The sequence below is a fragment of the Chelmon rostratus genome, chromosome 5 (genome assembly GCF_017976325.1).
Source record: "Chelmon rostratus isolate fCheRos1 chromosome 5, fCheRos1.pri, whole genome shotgun sequence".
NCBI classification, from domain to species: Eukaryota; Metazoa; Chordata; class Actinopteri; order Chaetodontiformes; family Chaetodontidae; genus Chelmon; species Chelmon rostratus.
In genome coordinates, this window is record NC_055662.1 from 2,438,419 (window position 1) to 2,462,135 (window position 23,717).

The 23,717-nt window shown below is 40.6% G+C and overlaps 1 protein-coding gene across 1 annotated transcript in view; it reads left to right on the forward strand.

Moving 5' to 3' along the window:
• The window catches only part of si:dkey-61l1.4 (collagen alpha-1(I) chain), a 41,994-nt gene that overhangs the window by 10,534 nt on the left and 7,743 nt on the right, over positions 1 to 23,717 (forward strand). Inside the window, exons 12-54 of the mRNA XM_041937846.1 lie at positions 1,131 to 1,184; positions 1,275 to 1,319; positions 1,442 to 1,495; positions 1,598 to 1,642; positions 1,734 to 1,787; positions 3,696 to 3,740; positions 3,843 to 3,896; positions 4,070 to 4,114; positions 4,338 to 4,391; positions 4,560 to 4,667; positions 5,442 to 5,495; positions 8,226 to 8,279; positions 8,399 to 8,443; positions 8,547 to 8,600; positions 8,738 to 8,782; positions 8,962 to 9,015; positions 9,115 to 9,168; positions 9,396 to 9,449; positions 11,462 to 11,515; positions 11,738 to 11,791; positions 11,944 to 11,988; positions 12,075 to 12,119; positions 12,633 to 12,740; positions 12,881 to 12,934; positions 13,103 to 13,156; positions 13,346 to 13,399; positions 14,928 to 15,035; positions 15,428 to 15,481; positions 15,620 to 15,727; positions 15,833 to 15,886; positions 16,463 to 16,516; positions 17,223 to 17,276; positions 17,374 to 17,427; positions 19,311 to 19,418; positions 19,574 to 19,627; positions 20,107 to 20,160; positions 20,323 to 20,376; positions 20,754 to 20,807; positions 20,886 to 20,939; positions 21,096 to 21,149; positions 21,316 to 21,369; positions 21,852 to 21,905; positions 23,306 to 23,359. Of these exons, the coding sequence (XP_041793780.1) occupies positions 1,131 to 1,184; positions 1,275 to 1,319; positions 1,442 to 1,495; positions 1,598 to 1,642; positions 1,734 to 1,787; positions 3,696 to 3,740; positions 3,843 to 3,896; positions 4,070 to 4,114; positions 4,338 to 4,391; positions 4,560 to 4,667; positions 5,442 to 5,495; positions 8,226 to 8,279; positions 8,399 to 8,443; positions 8,547 to 8,600; positions 8,738 to 8,782; positions 8,962 to 9,015; positions 9,115 to 9,168; positions 9,396 to 9,449; positions 11,462 to 11,515; positions 11,738 to 11,791; positions 11,944 to 11,988; positions 12,075 to 12,119; positions 12,633 to 12,740; positions 12,881 to 12,934; positions 13,103 to 13,156; positions 13,346 to 13,399; positions 14,928 to 15,035; positions 15,428 to 15,481; positions 15,620 to 15,727; positions 15,833 to 15,886; positions 16,463 to 16,516; positions 17,223 to 17,276; positions 17,374 to 17,427; positions 19,311 to 19,418; positions 19,574 to 19,627; positions 20,107 to 20,160; positions 20,323 to 20,376; positions 20,754 to 20,807; positions 20,886 to 20,939; positions 21,096 to 21,149; positions 21,316 to 21,369; positions 21,852 to 21,905; positions 23,306 to 23,359 (2,520 nt within the window). The remainder of the gene's footprint in view (positions 1 to 1,130; positions 1,185 to 1,274; positions 1,320 to 1,441; positions 1,496 to 1,597; positions 1,643 to 1,733; positions 1,788 to 3,695; positions 3,741 to 3,842; positions 3,897 to 4,069; positions 4,115 to 4,337; positions 4,392 to 4,559; positions 4,668 to 5,441; positions 5,496 to 8,225; positions 8,280 to 8,398; positions 8,444 to 8,546; positions 8,601 to 8,737; positions 8,783 to 8,961; positions 9,016 to 9,114; positions 9,169 to 9,395; positions 9,450 to 11,461; positions 11,516 to 11,737; positions 11,792 to 11,943; positions 11,989 to 12,074; positions 12,120 to 12,632; positions 12,741 to 12,880; positions 12,935 to 13,102; positions 13,157 to 13,345; positions 13,400 to 14,927; positions 15,036 to 15,427; positions 15,482 to 15,619; positions 15,728 to 15,832; positions 15,887 to 16,462; positions 16,517 to 17,222; positions 17,277 to 17,373; positions 17,428 to 19,310; positions 19,419 to 19,573; positions 19,628 to 20,106; positions 20,161 to 20,322; positions 20,377 to 20,753; positions 20,808 to 20,885; positions 20,940 to 21,095; positions 21,150 to 21,315; positions 21,370 to 21,851; positions 21,906 to 23,305; positions 23,360 to 23,717) is intronic.

Consider the following 23,717-nt stretch of genomic DNA (forward strand, 5'->3'; position numbering starts at 1 on the left):
AAATACTTTTTGCCTCAACAATTCTCTTTAAGATACTATTCTGAAATTTACCTCACAGCCATGATGTAACATCTGCAGATGTAACATATTTTGATGCATTGTGGGCTCAACATTTGATAATCTGATATTTGATAATCTATTTAAAACAATCCCTGTTGGCTGCATCTTGTCATCAAGTGGAAATATTCTTGTGCATCAGTTTAAACACAAATTCAGCATAGTGTGTTTGGGAACTAGAATTTTAAAATTTTAAATAAAGTTCTCTTTGTTTGAACAATGTTTGGCTGCACAGTGTGGGTTTGCAATGACTGACCCACAGACATGCCTCTGCTTGTTAAATTATTAAGCTACTAGTCTTCCAGCAGAAGAATCTCCATTCCTTTCATCACTATATAAGTCAGTTGACTTAGAAATGTTGTCTCTGGTCAGACTCAAATGCACAACCTTTGAGTCGCTCAAGCTGCACTTGGAGTGCACTATGGAGCGGCATGTTTGTCCAGCCAATGTGATGGTTTTTATTGGTCTGGCAGGTACTTGATCATGACCCCAAAATCAGCCTGACATAGCTGCTATGTTTGGTCACTTAGAGATGTCCGCTACAAGTTAAAATAAAGTTCTGAGAGTTTGAACGATGTTTGTTTCACACCATGAGTTAGTGCTGACTGACTGCAGTTCAGTGAGGTCTGTAAGGTTAAGGTGTCATGTAAGCCGGTTATGGCAAACTCATTCTGCCCCTTACTGCTGGTGGATATATCATTGAGAGTTTGCTGTCCATCAATGCCCGACAAGGTTCAAATGAATGGAAAAATCAGATGTCAGTGGAGAGCACAGAACATCAGCTGCTGGTAGATGTAATGGATTTTGTATATTCCTATTGTTTATCATTATTTCACTGCAGAACTGCAGTGTAGGGCTGCAACTACTGATTATTTCTATGATTGATTTATCTGCAGATCGTTGTCTCAATCGATTCATTAATTGGTCTATAAAATGTGTACAAAATAGTGATGACTGTCCACCATCCACAATGAATAAAAAAGCACAAAAAATACAGTTTCTAGTTAGATTAAGTGAGCAAATCCTCACTTTTTCAACTTGTTGTAAATTGTAACATCACTTGTGTTTGTTAGGGTCTTTTAGGTAAAAGAGGCATTCAGGGGATTCCTGGACCTCCGGGGCCACAGGTAGGACATCTTGTTACACTGTGTTGGTCTGACTGTGTCTCTATTCTCCTCACTGAAACGTCTCACTGTTCATTGGTCCTTCTTAATCAGGGAGACTCTGGACATGATGGAATGAAGGGTCCTCCAGGACCAGTGGTGAGCATGCAGTACTGTTTCTACTTGCCTCACACTGTTCATACAAGTGCTGCCTGCTGTCCACAAACTGCTTTTGGTAAAGAGGTTACAAAAAACAGAATTTGTTGTCCAAAATCTTGCAGGGGCCACCAGGGGCCACAGGCGGGATAGGACCACCTGGGCTGAATGGGTCTGAGGTGAATTTATGTGGGCTTCACCATACTCATTCAAATCCCTTTAGGTCAGTAAAGTAGGATACTACTGTGATTGCTTACGGTGGTTTTCTTTGTTCTGTACAGGGGGATCCAGGTCCAAGTGGTCCACGAGGTCGTAAAGGCCCCCCAGTATGTCTTCCACTTCACCTGTTAGACTTCACATACAGTACTGAGGAAGATTTATTGGTGTAATTATTTAATCTAACTGCATCTTCAACAGGGACCGGCAGGATTAGCAGGAGAGACAGGGTCACCTGGACCACGAGGGACTCAGGTGAATTTAATAAGAGACAGACACACATTTAAATCGATAAAGCAAATAACATGCTATGATGAAAGTGGCTATTGTTTGTAGATTATTCTGGTTATAGGACAATGTTAGGCCCAACTGTATAAAAATATAGATGAAACGATTATTTTAAGCTGAAAAACATATCTAGCTGTACCTTTTTCCAGATTTGAGTGGTGTTTGCAGGTGACAGGCTCTAACAACCCTCACTAGTAAGGTAGGGCAGACTGTATGTAGCCTGAGAGGCAAAACCCAGGGAACACTAGGTCACAAAGGACTGCCTGTCCCAGTCATTACTTCCTCTTTCATTTAGCTCCTTTCTTCTGTTCCATTCTCACGTGTTTTATCAGGACTTTTTCATGTGATTTTTGTTTTTCTGGAACGGATGTGACTTCAGCGTAGCAAAGTACAATATTTGTGATAAAATGTACTTAAGTAAAATGAATTTACTGATTTAAAAAAAAACTTAAAAGTTCCAGTACACAAAAAGTGACTCTGTTACAGGAACAGCAGTAAGTGATTAAGTAATTTGTTACCTCAACCACTGCCAATGAGTGTCAAATTCTAACAACTCAGATCTTCTGTAGTTTGAGATGTGATGGCAGGACAGTAAGAAAGTAGTGTTGTGACGTTCACGAACGAACTGGTTCTTTTGAACGGCTCGTTAACATGAATGATGGGAACCGAGTCGCAGCTGGGAAACGTTCTTTTTTTTTTCGGGTTACATGGGGAGGAGCGCTGCCCAGCTGCGCGCTGCTTATTAGATATGCAAATAGCATCATGCCACCTTGTGCACGCTGCCTTCACGTGAGTGCGCCAGGAACAAAAAAAGCAAAGCACTGTCAAAGCAGAGTGATATGGCGCCACCCTGAGGAATGTTTACAATTAATCCAGATCAGACTTTTAAAATCGAATCCACACATGTCAATAACGCTATAATCAATATTTCAGAATAATTTAAAAACATGTTGGTGGGATATCTAAATTCATTCCTCCCAGTGGTTATTTCCAAGATAAAATGAGTTAAGGCCAGACTGCCTACCTAAAACTTAATAAATATAAAAATGAGCCAAATGAGCCAGTTTTCTCTTTGAAAGGAATGGCTCACCAAGAGCCGGTTCCCCTCAAAGAGCCATAAATCCCATCTCTATAAGAAAGCAACCTGAAACGCTGAAAGTGAGACATGTCCCCACATATGCAGTGGAAATGATGCCTTTGTGTCTGATATCACAAACATCCGGGGTCTGAGTCCTGGTTTTGGTCCTGTCTCTGTGGGATTTGCATGTTCTGCTTTGGTTTCCTCCTGTAGTGCAATGCCATGCAGGTCAGGTGAGTCTGACACTAAATTGGCCAGAGGTGTGAGTGTAAATGTGTTTTCCTGTCTGCAGTGTGCTAGGCCTCTGCTTCTGTAGATTTTTGATCTGTCTAGGGTCTTTTAGCAAGTGCATGCTGGGACTGGTTGCAGTTCTTCATATCCCTGAATATTGATATGTGACGGGTGACTCAACACTACCTTCAGGATCTCAGATAACTTGAAATGACTTCCACTACATTCAGTGGGCACATGTTTTACATGTTGATCTGCAGAGAAATAAAATATCCTTAAAATTTTGCCAGTAGGTCTGTTAGAATATCAAAGGCTTTTGAGACATTTCAACCAGGATTTTACGAAAATCCCACCTTCCATCTGTTGAATATCCACTTCCCCTGTCTGCATGTTGAAAAAAAAAAGCTTTTAGTTTGGTGATTGTACCATAATTGCATCACATTGGTCGTTGTTTGGCTTTATCCATCAAAAACATTCTTTCCTGTTGTTTCAGGGACAGTAATGCAGTACGGCCTGAAGTGCTCCAAGTGCACAGTTTCTTTAACTTTCTTGGTTTGTTTTTGTAGGGTTTATCCGGCAATGATGGCCCTCTTGGTCAAAAAGGGGATGTGGTAGGTTTTAATGCAATAATCTGCATGGTTGTCTTTGCTCAGTGGCATAATGGAGTCAAGGCTGTACTCTACTGACACTGATGCTCTTGCTTTCTCTGACAGGGTGAAGTAGGGCCTATGGGAAAAAAGGGATTTCCTGGCAATGAAGGGCCCATGGTAAATAATAATTTGAGCCTGGACTCAGGTCCGAGTTCCCAAGTAGCCCCAAATTGAATTCCAACATCACTAAATATTGAGCAAGTTATAGTGACATTTTTCCATCTGTGCATTGTTCTGATATGGATGTGTCCATTTTTCAGAATTCCTCTTTGCTCTGTTTGCTCTTTTAGGGGATGTCTGGAAGTCTGGGTCCTAAAGGATTTGCAGGAGGCACAGTAAGCAGCACAGTCTCCTGTTTTCAATCAATTGTCTACATTAAAGTTGTTTTAATCTATTTTTGGCCACAAGGGAAAAACACTTTGACAGACATATATTCTCCTTATGCAGCACAGCTCAGTGAAAACTGTCCTGGGTTAAAAGAGAAGTTGAACTGAATTGATCTGAAATGGAGGAAAAAACATACGAAAAGAAAAAGTGTCATGTCAAGTTTCTGTCTAGGGCTTCAGAGGACTGGATGGTGACAAAGGAGAGGCTGGACCCAAAGGAGACAGAGTAAGAGGAATGATGATGATTGTAAAATCAAACACATGGCCACATTAGACTTTTCCGTTTTAAATGAATATGTTCTTGGTATAATGACAGTAAATATAGGAGGTCACACTGCGACCCTCATATAACCTTTTGAAGGACTAAACCTCTGACAACTTGTTGCCCCCTTAGGGCCCACCAGGTGCTGCAGGCATCCAGGGCCGTCAGGGAGAGAGGGGGGAACGTGGCAGCACAGGTCCTCAGGGGGTGAGAGGTCAACCTGGGCCCCGAGGAAAAGAGGTACAGACCATGAGATCATCAGAAATCTCCAACACTGCACTGCCACTGTTGACTTGATTTATATTTGTCAAAAGAATAGAAACTCCCTAAAATTAAGGTGAAAAGATTTCTTGACCCTATGAAACCCTTCAAGCAGTTTCAAAGGCAGGTAGATGTGCTGTACATCTGAATTTGTGATAACACTTGGAAGAGCTGTGGCTTTTCTGAATTTTGCAATTCATTAATGAACTTTGAATATTTCATTTTGATGTTTCTTTTTGTAAAACTATTACACTTCTGTCGTCTCTTCTTTGAAGGCGGGACAGCAGCTCACCTGAGGCTGGTTGACCACATTGTGAAATGAGCTCAAAAGACTTCTCAGGAATTTAAAATCCACAAAACACTGACAAAAATCAAACTCAAAGTCCAGTCACTCGATTTTGCCTGCAACTTTTAGCTACATCTCATGGTACTTATTCTCATCAATCAGCTGACCCATCCTAGAATGAGGACCATTAGATGTAGCTGAAAGCCTCAGAAGAAATTTATCAAGTGGACCTCGGAGTAAATTTTTTTTTGGCCAAAGCAGTATTGTTTTTAACTAATTCATGGTAACACTTTCAGCAGAGATAATGTGAACGTGACAACAGCCTTCTACTGTCAAACTCTAACATGCATCATTCTGCACAGTCAAGCTCAAACTATGCTTTTTATGCATTTATACATTTATGTTGTGGGTATATGAGCATTTTATGAGCCGTAACTCTCCTGAGTTTATGTGTGATGTCTCCTCAGGGCGAAGATGGCGAGGCTGGTGTCCAGGGAGTGGTTGGGAAACAGGGGCCAAAGGTTAGAGGATTTTATTGATGCCTGGTCAAGTAAATGTAATAAATCAGAGCCATATCCGTCACAACTTATTGTCCACAGGGACATTTGTTACATTGCACAGCACTCAGCAAAGACCGACAATCCTTTTGAACCAAGTGATGGTGACAGATGAACAGTGCAACTAGTCACAATAATGTGTTACGTCAGTGCAACTCTTAATTCTGTTTAAAGATAAGATAAGATAACACTTTATTTATTCCCAGCCAGGGAAATTTGGGCATTACAGCAGCATGTAATAGCAGCTAGAAAGAAAAAAGTTACCAACAAAGATAGAGAAATAAAAAAAACAAACTACAAAATAAAAAGTTGACAATATATACTTTATGTGCATATTATCCAAGCAAAATGAAATTTTGACTATATAAAAGAAAACTATTGCTAATTATAGTACCTCCGTTATTGTCAATACTCCTTAACAGCAGCTGCTACTTAAAGGATAACTTTCGTTTTTTACAACCTGGACTTTATTTGTAGCATTAAATACGACCATTTAGACACCCAGACAACTTTGGTGGCATTTGGAGTCGTTTTGAAGAAATTAGCCACAGAAGAGCGGTGCGTATATCCGTATAATGCGAGTAATTGGGGCACCCGTGCGTAGCCTCTATAAACGCATAATCTGCGGCGAAACTCGTTCATATTCCAATATTTTGTTATGATATGCTGGTGCTATTCCCCTCTGAGCCCGTGGTGGCATGTTATCAACATCCAGGGTCTTTAGACAACTACTTCTGACGTGGATGACGTCATTTTCGAGCGCCGCGCGCTGCTAGCAGCCGGCCACAACACGGCTAACTCTGCGGCGGTCGGCTAGTTTAGCTGTAGTTTGCGACTGTTATTTTTCACCAAATGGATGAATATTTTTCCGACTCTGAGGTGGTGGACGATGACTTTGTTTACGATGGACGTCCTTACCGTTTTGAGCTAGAGTACAGAGCTCGTTGAAAGGAGGACGTGGAGGCAGAGAGAGGAACAGCTGGTCAAACAACAACAAACGGCTGTGCGTCCACGAGTAGACGGTAACTGGTGGTGTTCTTGTGGACAATGTTCATCGATGACAACAGAGGAGGATGTGTCAATAAACGTCTGTATCACAAGACTGGAGGATTTCCGCGCAATGATAAACCGGGCTGTGGTGGAGACGTTTTTTCGTGTCCCTAAAGTGAACTGGAAGACCCAGCCAAAGCCTGCAGGACCAAATGGGCAACTTCCGATTGAGTAAGTAGTTTACACACATGTATAGATTGTTTATTTGCCTTGGTTTTGTTTGCCAGAAGTTTATCATTGCGCGGAAATCCTCCAGTGTTGTGACACAGACATTTATTGACACATCCAGACGCGTATCTCCTGGCCGCAAGTCCCACTCTGAGCAACAGAGGCATTCCTCCTCTGTTGTCATCGATGAACATTGTCCACAAGAACACCACCAGTTACCGTCTACTCGTGGACGCGCAGCCGTTTGTTGTTGTTTGACCAGCTGTTCCTCTCTCTGCCTCCGCGTCCTCCTTTCAACGAGCTCCTCGTCCGTGTACTCTGGCTCAAAACGGTAAGGACGTCCATCGTAAACAAAGTCATCGTCCACCACCTCAGAGTCAGAAAAATATTCATCCATTTTGTGAAAAATAACAGTCGCAAACTACAGCTAAACTAGCCGACCGCGGCAGAGTTAGCCGTGTTGTGGCCGGCTGCTAGCAGCGCGCGGCGCTCGAAAATGACGTCATCCACGTCAGAAGTAGTTGTCTAAAGACACTGGATGTTGATAACATGCCACCACGGGCTCAGAGGGGAATAGCACCAGCATATCATAACAAAATATTGGAATATGAACGAGTTTCGCCGCAGATTATGCGTTTATAGAGGCTACGCACGGGTGCCCCGATTACTCGCATTATACGGATATATGCGCCGCTCCTCTGGGGCTAATTTCTTCAAAACGACTCCAAATGCCACCAAAGTTGTCGGGGTGTCTAAATGGTCGTATTTAATGCTACAAATAAAGTCCAGGTTGTAAAAAACAAAAGTTATCCTTTAACTAGAATAAAACTAAAAGGAACAAACAGGCAGACAAACTGGCAGATTTTCTTTTAATAAATCCCTACATTTTCTTGATGATGACATTTGAAATTGACAGAAATTTAATATATTTATAATATTCAACGTTGAATTAACAGATTGCAAGATTAACAGTTGCCTGTTTACACATCCAGCAGACACAAAGCAATATCAGCATTGATTTGGAGTGTGTTTGTGTCCGCCTATTGAATGGATATCCAATATTCACTCACCTTTTAGCTTTGTTTTTGGTCTCTACCAACTCTTGAGAAAGCTGAGAAATGCCCTGTTGAGCAGCTAGCTAGTCTCTTTGTCCGTCTGTTGCTGGCCATGAAAGAATGATGTGAAAAAAGCTTCAAGCTCTGTAGAGCTGAGGGGAGCTGTGGAGTTCCCTGCAGGTTCATCATGACCTTACACATGACACCGTTCATTTGATCTGTTGGTCATTTCAGATATTGGTAAAAATGTAAAGGTATTAATGATCTTAAAATAATTGGGAATTGGTTATCTAGTCAGCATCCAGTCGTTAAATATGAGATCCTCCCAGTTGTATAGATACACAGCTGTTGCAGCGTGCTTTTATAAAACTGGATTCACATCTGCTTTGCTTTAGTAAAAACTCTTCACTTTTCATCACAGGGCAGCAGAGGGCCCCCAGGACAAAATGGGAATTTAGGACTCAAAGGGCCAAGGGTAAGTATTGTCTGGACAGTGAAAGCTCAGATGAATCAATATCAGATTCTTGCTGCAAAGTTTTGTATTGTTTTAAAAACTGTTTTAATGGTATTTTCTGTCTACGTCTACATTCACAGGGTCGCACAGGACTCCTTGGCCCGTTTGGTCTACCTGGCATGGCGGTAAGAGCAAACACAATAAGCTAAAAAGGCAGCTCAGCAAGTCTGATAGTGACATGCAAACACTAAACCGTATTTCTGTACTTGTTTGTGTGGATTGTTGCAGGGTTTTAGAGGCAGAGTTGGGATTGTGGGACCAGAAGGAAAGCCTGGTACACAGGTTCCAATTTTATAACTTTTCATCTCCTATGATTCTGTTTTTGCTGCATTCCTTCCTTTTATCCAGCTCCATCAAACCGTCTCAACATTTTGCTTTTAACATGGTGATACATTTTTAATGTCATGTCTTACATGCAGGGTGGTCCTGGTTCTGTTGGCTCTCCTGGCCCTGAAGGTGACAAAGTGAGTTTTTTATCAATGAACAATTCAGTGTGGTTCCACCAATGAAGATACAGGCACACAACAATAAGTGCACTAATTACAAGAGGGTGCTGGTTCACTGATATGTTCACATCACATATATCAATATGAACCAATGCATTATTGTTAAAAGTAGCTCTGTGATCTCTGTTCATGTGAAGGGGTTTCCAGGTGTGGCTGGAGATCCAGGGCAGGCAGGTTCTCCAGGAGCTCCGGTTAGGCCAAGACTTCTCCTTCTATTCACCATATTCCCAAACCAGTGAGCTAGATTTAAGTTTTAAACATACTGAAAGGTGTCATTTGTGACTTTACAGGGTCCTGCTGGAAAGCCAGGCCCAGATGGGATCCCTGGACCATCTGGGGAGAGGGTGAGCAGATCATGCTTTTTTTAATGTATGAAAATCATTTTCAGTACATGTTTCTGGTGGTGTGTGGGGAATATTGCCCTCTTCATTGACTCCCATTATGGGCTGTGGTATTCTGAAAACGATCAACACGTCAAAGAAATTATACAGTAAAGGTCGAGTTGAAGTTGGTGTTGATGAGTTGCAGGTTTCATGATAAACATTTGAATATTTTTAATGTCTTTCTTTAGGGCTTCACAGGGAAACCAGGGTTGATGGGCCCCCAGGGTCCAGTCGGCATGTATGTAAGTGACTGTTATAAACTGTTAACATCCGCAACAAGGTGACTAGATCAAAGTGAAGTTGTGTTTTTTCCTTTAATCTGTTTTTAAAACTACTGTGAAATTGATGTAAAAGATTCATTCATTTCCCTTAATTAAGGTAAATAAAGACTAAAAAAGACTTGTTTAATTGTGTCAAAACAAAGGACGGCAACAAGAAGTGAAAAGCTAGTTTTACTCTCTATCTCATAAGGATATCTTGGTCCACTGATTTTACACATCAGTGTGTGTCAGGAAGGTCTCAGGGGAACAAGGCTTGAACCCAAATGCAGACACGAGGGGGCGCTGGTTCGATTTAACAAATTTATTTAACTAAAAGGAGACCAAAATCCAAAACTCAGGGAACTAAGGAAAACACTCACAGGGAACGAAGACAACACTGGACAAACACTTACAAGAAATGTGGCATGGTTCATGGACAAAAGACAACACTAGAAAAAGACTTACTAGGAACATGGCTTGGCTAAAGACTAAGACAGCACACAAGAAATGCATACATGGAGCATGGCATGAGAACATAGACAACACCAGGACACAGGGCGAACATTTACATGATATGTGGCAAGGCTCGAGAATACAGACAAGACGAGGAAAAACACACACAAGGAACGTGGCTAGGCTAAAGACTTAGGCAACACTAAAGAATCATGGCACGTCATGGGAAAAAAGTCAACACTAAAAAACACAAGGGGCATGGCATGGAGACAAAGGCAAGACTAGATAACACTGACATGGAGCAGAACAAAGGCGACACCAAGAAAAACACTCACAAGATACGTGGCATGGGAAGGTAACATAGACAACACTAGAAGAACACTTCCATGAAATATGGCATGGACATGAACAAAGACCAACACCAGGAAAAACACTCACTAGTTACATGACATGGCAAGGAATCTAAGACAACGACCTGACAAAGACTGAGGGGAAGACACAGGCTTAAGTACATAAGTTAAAACAACTAATGACGCACAGGTGAAACCAATCAGACAATTACACAAACAACAAACAAGAACACAGGAAGTAAAGCAAAAAAGGAAACATAACGTGAACCTTCAAAATAAAACAGGACGTGACAAAAACAGACCATGACAACACAAAGGGAGAATCTTCAACATAAAACAGGCATGACAGCACAGATCATGACAGTGTTTCCTGGTGTTGGAGAGTTCTGCTGCATATGTGAAAAAAGTTGTAGAAAGCTTTTTGTGTGTGCAGAGCTGTGACAAATCTGTCCTCAAGTGATGTCACTTGAGTTGGTGTTGGTTGGGGCTGAAGACTACAAGTTGAAAATTAAATAGATTGTGCTTACCAGACCTTTCTAGCACTCTCCTGAGTCTAGTCTCAAACCGCTAGCCTGCTAACATAGCACACTTAAATCTATGACCAAACGGTCAGTTGTCGGGTTGCATTAAGGGTAGTGTAGGCGACAAAAAAGGAGAATGTATGGAATCGAAAAGACAAAGGAGGTGTTTTGAATCACCTACAAACGTATTGGTCATGCTAAGTATGACGTCAAATAGAGTATGTAGTGTATGCTAACTGCACAGTATGTGGATTTAATGTACGTGAGGAATGCCCTGATAAATATTAGATTAGCAAGAATTTCTGAGTATGCGGTGTGCATGTGACCTTGGACCTTGGTCATGTGATGCAGTCTTGTTGAGTATGTTTTAGCGTGAACAGTGTACAGTAATGGCATACTTAGTCATTCATTTAGTACATGTACAATACTGCAGTACAATACTTAATTCAGTCCCTTTTCGAGTGTGAACTCACTAAAAACCTGCTTAGAGTCAGTGTGTAATATAGAGTTTGGACACAGTGGATTTCTCTGATTCTGCTACGTTGATATTGATAATAAAGGTTTTTTTATTTTATTTAAAAATATATTTTGAATTGTGACTGAGAACCAAATTAGTGAGTGGTCTAAAATTCCATATGGATGTAAATAGAAAATGTCAACTTGTCCACAGGGTTACACTGGAGCAGTGGGTCAGACTGGGAAGCCAGGCCACATGGGGCAAAGGGTAAAGCATGAGTCCTGCCACAATGTTACACAGTCCAGGCTGTAGTCTTGATACAGCAGGTTTATCATTTCTTACATACTGAATATTTTTATTCATATTTGCTGCTGTTAGAATTCTCCATTGCTGGTATATGTGCAGTGATTAAGCTCATGTCCAAAGTAATTAGTGAGTTTTCTTCATTCTGAAATGTGATTGCAGTGTTTTCTGTCGACTGTTGTGCAGGGAGATGCGGGTGTACGGGGTCCTCCTGGTATCCCAGGAAAGATTGGACTTGCAGTGAGTGTATTTGTTGTAATTTAATGCATTTGGATTTAAATATTGTTTATGTCCATGCAAATACATATGCGGGCCCATTTTTTCCCTTTCCACTGAAAGGTCTTTTTTGGTTGACCTTGGTTGTGCACTGTATTGAAACATTTTCTTCTCAGGGTCTGCAGGGCCCTCCCGGTGATAAAGGGCCTCCGGGACCAAAGGTGAGAAAATGACTGTTCTGGACCGCCATCATAATGCAAGAGGATAAACTGACTTTCTAATTGTTTGTTTCATCACTTTCCTTCAGGGCCGTCAAGGAGAGTTGGGACCCAAAGGCGTTCGGGGACTACCAGTGAGTAGATCTTGAACAAATGTAGGCTTGTTTCAGGCTCAGTATATCCATCCTAACAGTCAGGCAGCATGGTGACATCATTTCACTTTTCTCTGCTGCAAATCAACTTGGTTCATAATAACACAACACACCCAACACAAACCCTGGGTGCAGCTGTAACCTCACCCAACGGTGATGTCATGGTGCACTTACACAACATCACTGCTTCAAGATCAGACTTTAAACCCCTGCAGATTAGCAGAAGCAAGACTTTCAGCTGGTGTTGAGTTGCTCTTGAATGTCAGCTGTTGTTCAGTTACTGTTGTGTTTGTGTGATGAAGCTTGACTGAGGACATGTTAACCCCTGTGCTGACCACCGGCCTATTCAATCCAAAAGTATTGGCTTCTGGCCTTCAGTTGCCACTGAAATGCATTAAACATCACATCTTGATTACATTCCAGAATTTATTTTTGGTAAACATCATTTTTTGTTATCAACTGCAGTTATTTTATTCTTTGTTCTAAATGTTTCAGGGTCCTCCAGGCCAGTCAGGACCAGTTGGTGGCATGGGGAGCCATGGTCCTCTAGGGAGCCAGGGGCCTCCCGGGCCACTGGGGTCTGCTGGACCTAGAGGGTTTCCAGTGAGTGGGTACTTTTCACCTTTCTCTCCATTTCATACTCATATAAAACTCTGGGATGCTGCCCTCAGTAAAGCATACATGCCGGTCATATTGTCATGCAGTGTGTCTTTGGTGCGAGATCACTGTTTTTTTCTGATCAGGGAACACCAGGCATCATTGGAATAATGGGTCAGACTGGAGAGAAAGGAGAGCAGGTAACTATTGCATGGTTCTCAAGCTGGAGGACAGTCAATATTGTCTATCAAGCACTTCAGTTGCAGAAATACTGTTTTCAGCCTACGAAAACTGAAATGAGCCCATGCCTAAAGAGAATCATTCAAGCAGTTTAAGTCATATTAAGTTGTGTTATTTATTGTCTTTAGGGGGCAGGTGGTCCTGCAGGTAATATCGGTGCTCCAGGTCCAGATGGTCCGCAGGTCAGTTATCTCTCTACCATATAATGCATTCAGTCAGATATTAAATGTGAACACTCATTCCAAAATATTGAAAAATATTTTTCACTTCATTAGTATTTCAGAAATGCAATTTATAGGATATAATACCGAAGAACCTTGCTATAAATTCCACCATGTTATTGATAAGATTGATTGTGCTTGTCTTGTCAGGGTCCCCCAGGGCCAGCAGGTGAAGAAGGGACTCCTGGAAAAAAAGGTGACCAGGTCTGTGTCATTGTCACTGAATTTTATTTTTAAAAAACACAGGCGTATTATCAGAAATAATGTTTTATTAAAGACTAACTAAATAAGTCACTGAAAAGCTGAAACATTTCACTGCCCTCTTTAGGGAAAGTTTCATGTCACCTGTGACCACACTAGAGCTAGACTGTATTGTGTATAGACCAATCATACTGCAGTAATTGTGTGGGAGCAGGGGATCAGGGGATCACCTGTGGTCTCATAGCACTACCAGCCACAGCACAACATTCACTGTCAGAGACACAACTGTGTTGCCATACACTGTTATTCATAGGAACAGGAACAGAGAAGATGAGGAGCAATGGAGACAGCAGTAGATTCTGCAGACAGTGTGCTGTCAGGTGGATTAAACTGAAGTAGTCTAACTTCATAACAAATGTCACATCAGTGTAAGAAACAGGGAATGCAGCTGGTGACATGGATAGTAGATGTTTCATATTTCATATATTAAATGAGAATTTAAGCATTTTGTTATTCCATTCCTTCCTTCATTTCCTTTATGTGAGCTTCCTTCTGAGTGCACTGAACTAAGCTTTTGCAGTAGAGAAAATGGTGTTTGTTCACATATGGTCACATTTTGCCCAACACATAAATTCTTTAAATTGTTTGAGACATCCATTATCAGCAAGTCTCTCTACAGGTGGGAAAACCAGTGTATAGAGCCACAATTATTTTCACCGGACATTAAGACTGGAGACATTTAGATATGTCAGATTTTCCCGGTTACAAAAAACTGGTAATTACCAGATAACACAAACCCTGGGTGCAGCTGTAACCTCACCCAACGGTGATGTCATGGTGCACTTACACAACATCACTGCTTCAAGATCAGACATTAAACCCCTGCAGTTTAGCAGAAACAAGACTTTCAGCTGGTGTTGAGTTGCTCTTGAATGTCAGCTGTTGTTCAGTTACTGTTGTGTGTGTGTGTGTTATGAAGCTTGACTGAGGACATGTTAACCCCTGTTCTGACCACCGGCCGATTCAATCCAAAAGTATTGGCTTCTGGCCTAAAGCTGCATTCAGAGTGTCCACACCAGGCTCAAGTTTTTCTGCAACACGAGACATCATTCGATGAAATAGTTGCCCCCCATGATGTTCCGGAGTTGTAAAATCCTGTTTGAGAGAATTACAGACTATGGCAATCATGGTTTTTAGTGTTTTTGTCTGATAAGCCTTTAAAAACTTTAATCTGTTACTCCTGCTGGACTTCCTGCATCATATTTCTCACCACCGCCTCAAACAATGTACCCATGCCAGTGCGGTTTTATTGCAGGGCTGTTTTCAGTCTGAATCCCCCCCCCAGAGTCATGCAACCATTTTTCAGTTGTAGTCATGTTAGGAATCAACAATCAGAGCAATCAAACTAGTGAACAGCAACATGAGATGTGATCACTACCATGCAAGTCTTTTAGCAAGAGATTTAATAACTCAGACAATTACAGCAGATAATGTCCGACCAACTGTCAACCACCATACTCTCCTAAAATAGGGAGCCCTGGGCCCCCAAGGACAACCAGGGCTCAAGGGACCGAAGGGAGAGCCAGGACCTCGGGGCTCCCAGGGGCTGCAGGGTGAGCCAGGGCAGATGGGCAAAGAGGTTAGATGTATTGTCATTCTATGCAACGATTTCATCTATGGCTGCAACTAACTATGATTATAGTTCTGCAGAATATTTTCTCAGTGAATCATTTGTTCTATAATGCGTTAGAAAACAGTGAAAAATGGCCATCACAGTATCCTACAGCCCAATGTAACTCCAACAATCTATTATATATGAAGAAAAGCAGCAACTCTTGGAACAATCATATTTTTGGGCATTTTTGTATGAAAAAATATTATATTATAATATAATATTTAATTAATTGTCAGAATTGTTGCAGATCAATTTTCTGTCGATATGACTAATTGATTCATCATTGCAGCTCTTATTTTATTCAGCCACTGGTTGTTGTGCTACGAGTTCTTTTCTTCATTTTCTTTCTTTTGCAGGGAGATATTGGAGAGCCAGGCATTCCTGGGGGTCCAGGTGTTAAAGGAAATAAGGTCATTTTCGTCTCAACATTTTGTTGTTAGCTAATTTAGCATCTTAGACATGACACTGGCGACTTTTGTCATTTTAATCAGTGAAACTGATGGTCCGCGCCGACTAAAATAATTACTAGAATGACCCATTTCACACAGGGAGATGTGGGAAATCGAGGCCTATTAGGATCAGAGGGGCCTCCAGGAGTCCCAGGAACACAAGGACCAAGACTGTCAAAAGGAGTAAAGGGATATGCAGGCTTAATGGTAAATGAGCCATTCCTTTTTGTCAATCAGTCTACCTGCCTTTATCATCATCTGTTTATCTGCTGTTCAGTACCTGTGTTTTTCACCATGTATTCTTATTTTCAGGGTCAAGGGGGCCTGATGGGGAAGGTTGGACCGTTAGGCTTATTAGGACAACAGGTAAGTTACCGTCTGCCCTTGAGAAAGGATCTTTATTATTATATTAAGGGTGATCCTTTGTTTGTGTCATTTTTTAGAGTGTCATTTATCTCATTTTAAAATTAAAGCAAACTCTAATTAAATGTCAAGTTGTCCACAACAGCATACATATCTTTTTGTAAATCAGCTGTCTTGTGTTGTCTTGTGAACCAAAAAAGGGGAAATCTATAGTTATTGGTTTTAGGACGTAGGCCACAGTGCAAGTTTGTTTCTTTGTTTACTGTATACAGACACACCCCCACAGCTGAATACGAGTAAAAAAATATTTCTGATATTCCCAAAAATATTGAAAGGTAGCACATTGCAACTTATCCAGTTGAAGAGGACAAAATCCTCACATTCACTTGTTTATTTGGCACATAACTGTTTCTTATATTTTAATTAGAAAAACTATTAACAATACATTAACAAATGTTGACATTATTTTTGACAATTAAAAGGGATGGCTACATGAGATTTTAGTTGGACTGAATATCAGTTGCTGTTGCAGTACCTGCTGTTTACTGGTAACTGCTGTGAATGTGCATGTTTTTTCAGGGTTTCCCAGGTATTTTTGGGACTGCAGGATCTGATGGGCCACCAGGACAGAAGGTTCACGATCTCATATCATATTCTTTAACACTCCATTGTTTAAAAAAAATATGCTCAAGATGAATGTTGTGTTGTAAAGGATAGATTTGGATTTTTAAAAGTCTGTCTCATTTCGGTTTATGCATGATATATGATAAGCTGTCATGATGTGACAGAGGCAAACGTGTTATTATGACACATTTAGAATTGGTTATTTATTGTTTATGGTAGAAGTGCAGCTAAAATAGGTTACAGTGTTTCCCTGACTGATGGGGCAGATGTGGAAAACTGGAAACACACCAGTTTGTGCTTGGAGTTGGTGGGTGGTGGCTGTTCAGACCTGTGGGAGGTGACCAATCAGAGCAGATTGGTTTGTCCGGGAGGGGGGTCGTAAAGTTACAGGCACTAAAGCATGCTGTTAGAGGGTGAATAAATGTTAAGCAGCAATGTACAATATGGATATAAAAATGGGATATATGTTTAGGATTATGTTTAAAACAAACATAAAGACATGTAAACATGTTCTAGTAGAAATACAAGTATGAACTTGAAAATGAGCATAATGTGTCAAATGATAAGCCCAAGGATGACGTGCACTCTCACAGTATGTAGGGAATCTTATAAAGTTCACGCTTTTGAAGAAACAACTTTCTGTTTCAGAAATGTATGAAATATATGTGATGATATACAGTTACTTTTTGATAAACTGCACTTGTCCTCTTTACAGGGAGACAAAGGTCCTGCTGGTTTGACTGGGGAGCCAGGGACTCCAGGTCCTAAGGTACAAAGCACTTCTTCCTGATAGTCATAGCTTTAACAGCCCATCTACTGCTGGTGTTAGCTTGATTGCCTTCACACTGTTCTCTGTTGAATTACAGGGTGTGGCAGGAAGCCTAGGTGTGAAAGGTGACATGGGAAAGCCTGGACCAGTGGTAAGTGGAGTACAGTACAGTATGACAAACCAGTATTGTGTCACTACTGATGGATATCCAAAAAGATTTTTGTGTCTTTATTTATGTCCTGTGCCTCTGTGGATGCTTTATGCAGGCAGGACTAAACAGAAACTAAAGGAAAGAATTTCTGAACCTTAGTATGCTATATGATTTTACCTAAAATTTTACCCGCCGTGGCCATGAGCACTATGCAGTGGCCGGCAGTTTCAGGCACAGAGGGAGATTTTCTACCCCCATCCAGAGAGGCTGGCTCTATGGGCTTAACTTGTGAGTGGTTCAACCTGAATACAGTGGGACTTACTTACAGTTTTATTGACACAATTCATTGTGTGGCCTGTGTTTGAGAATTTTTCAGTGTTCTGTAGCAGTGTAGCATTTTTGCAGGGAAACCTTATTGAGAAACCTAAGGCTTTCTTAACCATCACAGTTTACTGGGCAGCTATTTTACCCGGCCATGTTGACTTTGACGGAAAGACGGTGGGTGTACTGACCTCCTGGGCGCCCTTTTAAGGGAGTTTCTATTCAGGAGGTGTGTGCAGTGGCATGCTAGGCCTCGCCCCATACGTTTTATATTCTAATATTTATTTTATACTCAATTTATTGGTTGGATGTCATGGCACCAACTCTGGCACATTAGGTCATGAGTTTGGGCTCTTCTCATAACAGGGCTCCTTGCTTGTGAAGTACGAGTGGGGACAGTTGCCTTCTTTACAGGCATGTCTGACAATTCAGGATAATTCTTGTCATAGTGAGACACGAAATGAATGTGATGAAAGACAACTTTTGGTTATAGATGTCACCCTGGTTCTCTGATTAGCATGAGTTGGTGTTTCCCCAGACCACCTACTATGAAAATGACACAGAAGTGTTTTTGTTTTGAATGACGACTGATGCTATGTCAGCCTGATGGGTGACGGATGGGTAATGTTGGTAACAGTAATGCATAATGTTATTTGAGCTTCTGATGAGGTTACGCAGGAGGCATTCCCCCAAGTGAGACATGCACTCATGCTAATCAGAGGACTGGGGTTATTTCCATAACCTTTTTTTTTTCTTTTTTGTTCCTTTAGTGCTACTCTCATATACTTTATTCTATTTTATTGTATGCCTTATTGTACATTTTCTGCATGTGTAGCGTGGAGGAGGCTACAACTACATGCGGTTGTACAATCCTCTATTGTGTAATGACAACAAAGGTGAACCTTCAGCTTTGATCCTTGAACCTACAAGAGTTGGCAATGTGGAATATTCCAGTGCCATACACATGGAATAACCCTTATTCTCTCAAGGCAATTGGTATTGAGACCAAATAGACTTTAAGAGTGACTTCAGAATCAAACTTTAAAAAAACATTTTGTCCCTTGAATAAATCCTTGTGGCTTAATGAAGCCATTGATGTTTTATATAAAGGTTTTGTGTTGTGGGGGAGGTGCTGCATAGAGGCTGAAGCACCTGTCTATCTATTTCTTTTGAAATTAATGTTGAATTTGTTGTATAGCTTTTTTTGAGTAGTTGTGATTTGCCCTATGTACATTTCACTATGCATCTATTTTACCTGAGTGTCAGCCATGTAATATTAAAGGCTTTTTATTCTACTCTGGTGGTCACTCTGGTCCAGTGTGCCTTTGATCACTGAGTATAAATTTAAAAAAAAACAAAAAACCCACACACTCAAGGTTGTATCCAATTTCCCTTGTCAGTTGTCCTCTTTCTTTTCAACATTTTGTAAAATTATTCTCCATAAACAAGCCGCTGATTCTGAAAGACCAAAAGGCAAATTTAGTTGACTTCTTCCTTTGTTAATAAAGACTTTTGTTAGAGAATCATAACTCAAGACGACTGGTGATATTTTTGTGCTTCAGGGGTCTATAGGAATCACAGGACGACTAGGTGATCCTGGTCTCAAGGGCTTTTCTGGACCTGAGGGTCTGAGAGGAGAGCCTGGACACCTTGGGGAGCCAGGAGAGGCGGTGAGAGCCCCAACTGTTCTGAATGTTTCACCTGAAAGGGACTTTCAGAAATACCTGAGATTGAAGCTCACAGAAAGGCTTTTAGTGTTGGTTAGAAAAGGCAACCACTACTGTCTGCACACTGATGTCTTAGATTTATGAATGTTTGTTTGCAGGGTCCTGATGGACTGCCAGGAAATAAAGGACCTCCAGGGTTACTGGGACCAGAGGTAAAACTATGACCCACAGTTGGAGGGGCACAGATAATTTGCAAATATTAGATAATGGAAAAATGGAAGTCTAAATGATGCCTGTGTTATCTAAAGATACAGTTGGGGAATATATATAAAGAATACTAACACCACTATGACTATTGGATATTTAGTCAAACTGAAGTAGACCACAGGAAGAGAACACATTTCTTTGACAGCTGTTTTATCAGAGAGACATTTTCATGACATTTTTCATTTAAGTATTTTTTCATTGTAATTCCTAAAATACTTTAAATTTTAACATTTATACGGTTTAATGGGAATTCCCTGTAAAAGTAACACAAAGTTGGATTTTGCAGAAAACCAATCCTTACAAGGGGACTGAAAGCAATAGGGTGTATGGGAAATGTGGTCACTAGCACCATTCACGCTAACATAGCTTTAATACCAGTGTTATGCAGCTCTAACAAACTCTCTGTTGTATTTCCATTCTCCAGGGTGACATGGGTGAGATGGGACTTCAGGGTCCTATCGGTCCTCCAGGACCTCAGGTGAGCCTCTTAAACGACACACACGCACACACACACACACACACACACACACACACACACACACACACACACACTCATTAACATGATATATCACACAAGCATGTGTTGTATTTTGAATACTCTTACTATAAAATTCACCATCTTCATCTGTATTGTCTTCAGGGACCAAAAGGTAGACCTGGGCTGGAGGGAAGGAACGGACAAAAAGGTCAAAAGGTCAGCAGTATATTGATAGACTTGCATTTTTTTCAACATCATACAGTTTGCTTTTCTCACATAAAACATTGTATCTAAAAAACTTTAGTAATTAAAAGATAAGGTATAATTAAAGATAAATATAATATAATAATAATGATAGAATGAGATTAAACTTCTATGTAATTCTTGTCAGCAAACCCCATGTGCAGACCTACGCAGGAATCTACTACTACTACTACTACTAATATTGATAATAATTATAATAATAATAGGGCCACATAAACCTTTTATTTAAGATAGGACTTTGGCTTAATGTGACATAGTGTCACCATGAGTTACACTTAGAAAACGTCTGGAGTCTGACATTAAATAAATCTCAGTGGATTGAATTTCAGGGAGATGATGGCAAAAGTGGACGTCCAGGGAAGGATGGACGCACTGGGAAGAGGGTAGGATGACACATCTGACATCTAACATGATTGAACTTGAACTCACATTCTCAATTCTAATGTTATTCCTTTTTAAAGGGGAAAAGAGGGAAAGCTGGAAATAGAGGCATAAGAGGAAGGCAAGGAGGAAAGGTCAGTTGTGGTTGTTGTTTCTGAAATTCTTTATCAGCTGTTACCTGCACAAATCTTAACTTTGACTTCAGTGCTTTTGTTTTCAGCTCTGAACATGACTTTAGTTTAGTCGGGGTATCGCATTGAATCAAGTTTTGATCTTTGTCTGCCCTGCAGGGGAAGATGGGAGATTTGGGTATGTTTGGTCCTCCAGGGAGACATGGTACCTATGTAAGTTTTTAGCATTAAAAAAATTATTTGAAAATGCTCTCTTGTGAATCATTATTTTATATAGTTTGATCATCAATATTTCTCTCAATCCCCTCTTCACTTATTAGTGATGAGTGAAAACAAAATTATTAACACTCATTTCTTCTTTTACAACCTTTCCCAAAAGGGTAAAGTTGGCCCATATGGAGAAGACGGTGAAATTGGTAGACCAGGTATTAAGGTAGGACTATTTATCTTAATAGGTTGTTTTTCAGTGGTAGCGCTCATTTATCAACAGAAAACATTATCGGATTTACAGTTTTTGTTACATTTAACTGAAGGCATAATCTGTTTCACCAAGGTGCAACAACACTCACTGCGTGAGAAAGCTTAAAGGTAGCCAACTGCTTTGACAACCATAGACATAAATAGGCCTGTACCAAATGTCATTTTTATATATATAACAAATTACATAAATTCATTTGAATGTTGATTCAGAATTTGAATGTCAGTGTTATGAATGAAGCGTCAAACTATCTGGCACAGCCCTGGACATAAATCACTGTATCATCAGCATACAGCTAGATGTCTACATCAGGTCAGAAGGCAGATCATTAATGCACAGACAACATCTAAGTGGACTGATTTTGGACTTCCACCTGTACAGGCCATTGTACACATTATGATTTTAAGAGAGTACACTCTGTATTTCCTTGTATGCAGGGGGAACCTGGGGATATAGGACCACCTGGCTCGCCTGGTGGAGAAGGGTTAAAGGTGAGCTTATGAATCAGTATAATATTCCATGTAACCACAAGCAAGCATTCACATTCTTACACACACAATATATATATGTACATAGAGTACGAATGATTAATGTATGAATGAATGAATGAATGAATGAATGTAATTATTTACAAATAAACATCTGAAAAATGTTGTGTTCATATGTATTCACCCCCCAGCTAAGTGCAGATAAGACCAAAACTGAGCATTTGGCCGGGTGCAAGCCGCTCTGCTACCCGCACACCACCCTGATCACACCATCCCTACAGTGAACCAGTGGTGGCAGCATCATGCTGTGGAGATGCTGTTCAGCAGCTGGTACTGAGAAACTGGTCAGAATTGAGGGCAAGATGGATTGAGTCAAACATAATGCAGTTCTTGAAGAAAACCTGTTTCAGTCTGCAAAAGACTTCAGACTGGGTTGGAAGTTTCGCTTCCAGCTGGAACAGGATCCAAAGATCACAGCAAGAACTGCACTGGAATGGTTTAAGGCAGGCATCTCAAACTGGTTCCATAAAGGGCCGCGTGGCTGCAAGTTTTCATTCCAACCAAGGAGGAGCACACCTGGCTGGAATCAATTAATCAGCTGATCTCAGTCTTCAGCTGATGACTAAGTGATCCCTTGATGTTGATTGGTTGGCCTGATGTGCTCCTCCTGGGTTGGAATGAAAACCTGCAGCCACGCAGCCCTTTATGGAACCGGTTTGAGATGCCTGGTTTAAGGCAAAGACTGTTGATGTTTTAGAAAGGCCCAGTCAAAGCCCAGACCTCAATCCAATTCACTCTATTTGTGGTGAAACTTAAAAATTACTGTTTACACACGGTCTCCATCTAAGATGACCAAGTTTGAGCTATTTCACCAAGGAGAATGGCCAAAAAGTTCAAACTGTAGATGTGGAAAGATGGTGGAGACACACCCCAAAAGACATGTCATTGTTATTACAGTGTACTTTGAATGTTGTGTTAATTAAATGGTAATAGCCCAATAAAATCTATTTGATTTCCAGGTTGTAACAATGCAAAAAAAATCCAAGAAGGATGAATACTTTTGCAAGGCACTGTATAGCTACAGTGCATGGCATGGAATGTAAACCATGTTGAGACTTTCTTTTCTTTCCTTGATGTTTTATGTTGTATTTGTTTTACATGAGCACAGGAAAATATGTTTTACAGTAAGCAGGCCTTCCTGTGTACGCTAAGCACTGAATGTGAAAGTAAGCAATCTGATAGATCACGCTGCAGCCACTTATTCATCATGTCAGACGTAATGTATGTTAGTGATTGTTTTGCTGTTTGTTTAAATGTTGTGTTTTTTATTTATGTACCAGTCCTTGGGACACAGGCAAATTTCAGAAAAATATCCTGCTTATTAAGCATAATTGTCATTTCAGGGAATTCAAGGCTCTATTGGAGCGCCAGGAAGAGTTGGTCAAAAGGGAGAGCAGGTGAAGTAACGCTGTGCTCACATCATTTACATCACATCTAACACAAGCCCATTAGACTTAATTTTACTCACATCAGAATGCTTAATCCAGTGTAAGAAATTCTAGATTAATATTTTCATATGATCATTGTCAAATGTAAACCCTACATGCTGTATATAAATATGTATATGTGCATATACTGCATTGTATGTTTACATATATTGGCAGATTAAGCTGATTATGATGTAAAATTCATCAAACAAAATGACTGATACCATATGACTATGGGCTTCCATACAGGGCCCACCCCAACAGTAACATTGCCCACCTTACGTATAGTTATTGACTGAATGATTTTCAGAGCTGCACATTATGTTCT